At 34.6% G+C, this 4567-nt stretch overlaps 1 gene segment (V, D, J or C); it reads right to left on the reverse strand.

The window, feature by feature from the left end:
• Positions 1 to 261: 261 nt before the first annotated feature.
• On the reverse strand, positions 262 to 783 carry LOC127159261 (Ig heavy chain V region 914-like). The segment is given in 2 exon segments: positions 262 to 569; positions 681 to 783. Coding segments are annotated over 2 exon segments (351 nt in total).
• Between the last annotated feature and the right edge of the window lie 3784 nt (positions 784 to 4567).

The following is a 4567-nucleotide window of genomic DNA, read 5'->3' on the forward strand; positions in this document are numbered from 1 at the left end:
CTTTAATGTATTTGAGTGTTTATTTTCTTTATATTAGTTAAAATTTTATATTATTTGGTGATAAATTATGCATTTACTTCATTATAGGGATTTTTAATGGAATTTTCCATTCTCATTTTTAAGCTGAATTAATGTCTATAATGTCATTATGAAATTTGAAAACGTTTTTCTGTGAAAATTAAACTGTTAAAGAAAAATTCACAGAAAATGTTTAATTTGTATTATGATGATGTTTTTGTAAAGGGAGGCTGTTGATGTCTGTCACTGTGTTTCTCCGGCACAATAATACACAGCTGTGTCTTCAGCTTTCATATTCTTTCCTTGCAGTGTTATTGTGTTACTGGAAGTGTCTCTGGTGATACTGAACTTGCTTTTCAGTGAATCCTTGTAGTATAAGCCTCCACTCCACCCGATCAATCCAATCCACTCCAGAGCTTTTCCTGCAGGCTGACGAATCCAGCCTGTACCATAGCTTGTAACTGAATAGGAGACTTTACAGTTGATAGTGAGAGTGGCATCAGGACGGACAGTCAGAGACTCAGGCTGAGTGAGTTCATATGAATCAATACCTGTATCAAAACAAATTATATCAGTTCATAAGAAAGCATGACATTTAAAAACCGTTAACAAGCCTTTTAGCAACAACATGATGTATCACACAGAAAGTAAACTAAACTTACAGGATATCACTGCCAAAAGCAACAGTAAAGATGAAGAGATCATGGTTTGTTTCACAGCACAGTTTGAATGAACTGAAGTGATTCTTCACTCCCTCTAGTGATCAGATGAATGTATAAACTGACTCATGCCTGCTGTTTAAATATGCAACAGGACATTTACATAATCATACAGAGCTACTAATCAAATCTACAGGCTACAAAAAATATTCATGTTAGAGTTTGTATCATTTATTGCTCTCATTAGAGACTTTATGACATGTTTTGTTTAGAACTTTTCATGAAAGTGGACATGAATTGATTTTACATAATCTTCTTCTCCAACTTTTCTAATTCTTTTTGAGGGCTTGATACAACTGATATACTGCATTGAAAGGATTTTTGAGAGCAACAGTAGCAGTAGTTAAGAAAGCATGTTTCTGTTGGACCTGCAGCAGAAGGTTTGTGGTCATCAAATGATAAGTTCACTTATTCATGTTGTTTGAACATTAATGTGTGTTGGCAGTGTATGTACAAATCTACCCTATAATGATAAAAATCCATGCAGTGGTTTTTATTTAATCTGTAAAAATAATTTCCCCTTTTTCAAATCCAGCAGTTCTCAGATTCCTGTCGTTGTGCCATCACACCCACAGAGACCGCTCCCACAATAGTTGATTGACATGAGCGATTTATCTCGATTTACTACTTTGAAGTATAGTCTCAGTAAACTACTGGTTTAGTAGTTTATACTGCAAGCATACTCATAAGTATTTTTTAAGTGAATTTAGGTATTAATTTGTATATATTTTGTTATATGAATATCTGAGCATACAAATCTTTATGAATAACTTCGTCTAATATTTACTTTGGTTGTAAAGCTTTTTACAAGATTAAGCTATCCAGAGAATGGATATAAGTGGTTGAAAGTATCTAGGCCTCAAAACTAGATACACAAAACCTCAAGAACGGTGGCAATCAGCAAATATTAAAAAGATTAGATCTATACGTCACAGTACAACAAATAACTAACAATAATGACAAAACAACAACAAAAAAGTTCAAATGAAGTCAGCAAACAGCAAAACAATAATCCTAAAACAGTAACTGGATAATTTATTCATGCTGCAATGCATGCTGGGAACGTACAAAGCCTTAAAATTTCAACAATATGAAATTCTTTGCTCAAAAAACTTTTTACTAGTTGGGACAACATTTGCATAATTTTGTTGGTCTGACAAGGGTTTTTAGTTTCAAGAAAATAGCATTTTTTTAGTATTTGAGACAAAATGTTTCGTAAAATGGAAAATATGTATTTGCATTTTTTACAGTTTGGAAGCATCTGTTTTGGTTTCTTCTTCACTTGTGTTTTGGAAAATTTGTACAGAAGTTGTGCAATAGTATCTCTCATGTATAAAAATGAAAACACGGATTCTCAGAGCACAAGTATAGCTCAAATATATTTAGACTTTTTCTAAGTATAAATCAAGTATACTTAAATGTAATTTTAAGTATATTTCTGATAAGTATATAAAGCACATTTCTGAGAAGTACATAAAAAGTAGACTGAAAGTATACTTTCCTATTTTTAGTTTAAAAGAAGTATACTAATAACACACTTGAATAAACTTCTTTTTCGTAAGGGTAATAATGAACATAGTGGTCGTCATTTACTCCCGACATCTGAGCAGATGAAGATACAGTAGATTACCTTTGTTTGTGAATGGAATGCGCCTCCCGGTCTACATATATCCGTCTATGTTCACGCGAATCAATCGTGATCCAGCTTCACTTACAGCAGAAGTGAGTATAAGTGTTTTTTATGAATCTTTGCGATCGCCTTTACTTATAACGTGGTAATTAGGAAGTTTAGCGGCTAATCTTCTTCTTCTTCTTCTTCTGTTTAATTGGCGGTTGGCAAGCAACATATGGTGTGCATTACCACCACCTTCTGAAAAGGAGTGTGGATCTGGACTACTTACTCTCTCTAAAATAATAATACTAAAAAAAAAAAAATAATAATAATAATAATAATAATAATGCAGTTATATTCTCCTTAGTAGACCCGTTTCTCTTAGGAAAAAGAACAGATGACTATAACATGCTTCTTCAGACTGTCTCTGTAATAACACTCTAAGCCTTAAGGGTACTTGCTCAACTTCAAGGCACCTAAGTAACTCCTGCCTCTCATACTTGTACTTATTACAGGATTCTATCACATGCTCTATTGTTTCTTGAATATTGCAATCACTACACGTGCCATCACCATGTTTTTTCATTAAAAACAAAGTGCTGTTCAAACCTGTATGGCCTAGTCTCATTCTAGAGATCACATCTTCTTCCTGTGTGTTCCTATGTACGTTTCTGCACCCTCCCACATTCTTTTGAATGTTGTAAAAGTGTCTACCAGTTGGTTCACTGTCCCACAACTTCTGTCACTTTCCTCTCAGTTTATCCTTAACAATACTCTTAATTTCAGCCTTACTGTATTTAATTTCCATATCAATATTAGATCGCTCTGTAGCTTTCTTAGCATACTGATCTGCCAACTCATTCCCTGTAACTCCAATGTGAGCTGGAACCCACAAAAGTGTGACACTGATTCCTGACTTCTGCAGATTACTTATTAATTGAGCTATGTACAATATCCTGCCTTGACTGAGACTGTAGGTTTTTAATGCTACACAATGCTGAAGTTGAATCTGAGACTATAACTATATTACTTGGCCTAAGCCTATTACTCTCGCTCCATGAGAGAGCCAAAAGAATAGCAATCAGCTCTGCTGTATAAACAGCTAAGTTGTTATTTAGCCTTCTCATTACAGCTATTTTTAGTTTTGGGATGACAAATGCTGCCCCCATTTGCTTATCTTCTCTTTTTGATGCATCTGTAAATATAATAGATCTATCCCCATATGTCTCTTGTATATACCATTCAACATAAGATTTACTAAATTCTTCAATTTCCTCCTTTGCCTCCAGGAGGCCAAAATCAACTTAAGGCACCTCAAGGATCCACAAAGGAACTGCAGGGTAGGATACTGTGGGACACACAGCTAGTTGGTCTACTTCAACTTCACTCGCCTTTTCTTTAATGATCCATCCAAAACTTTTAATTTTTGTGTTTCCTCTCTCTTGACAGTTTGTCAATGAATTCAGTCCTATGTGACCCTCTTGATGCCCTTTAAGATTACATGCGGCTAATGTAAACAAAACCGTCTTTTCACAGAGAGAAGAGAGGGGCGGGGTGAGCACAGCTCATTTGCATTTAAAGGAATAACCCTTAGAATGAGATGATTTTTGCTGAGCTTATTATGACAAAGTAAAAAGGGTGTTATTTTACAAAACCATTGAGAATTTTTAATCGAAGTATATTAGAGACTTTTCATTAAGACCCTAAAGAATCATATCAACTTGTGGAAAATGGGCATCCGATGACCCCTTTAAAGGCCTCTAACAATGTTGCAAACTTGTATTCTGAAAAAAAAATGCTCAAAAAAAAAATCTCTTGAAATATGATACAATTCATATGCACTTTTATATTCCTATGTACAGTATGAGGAATTTTTTGACTTTTTATTCATGATGTTTTGAAGTAGAACTGCTTGTGGTTTATCACTGTTTATTTTTGTGCATCATAAAACACTGTTGTGTCCTTCATCGTAATTCTCTGCTGCCACCTGTTGACTTCTAGTAACAAGTGTAAAACAGCCAGTGCAGTTTTTGTTCAACTGTACAAGACCTTTGTGTCACTGTGATTCTCTTGCACAGAAATACATGGCTGAGTCTTCTGCTGTCAGACCTGATACTTTCAGATACACCATACTCTAATTATCTCTGGTGATTTCAGTTTGACTTTTGAAGGAGTCAGAGTAGTCATTGCCACTGGCATCATCATAAACATGCCCATC

This window comes from Labeo rohita, unplaced genomic scaffold (assembly GCF_022985175.1).
Source record: "Labeo rohita strain BAU-BD-2019 unplaced genomic scaffold, IGBB_LRoh.1.0 scaffold_2036, whole genome shotgun sequence".
NCBI classification, from domain to species: Eukaryota; Metazoa; Chordata; class Actinopteri; order Cypriniformes; family Cyprinidae; genus Labeo; species Labeo rohita.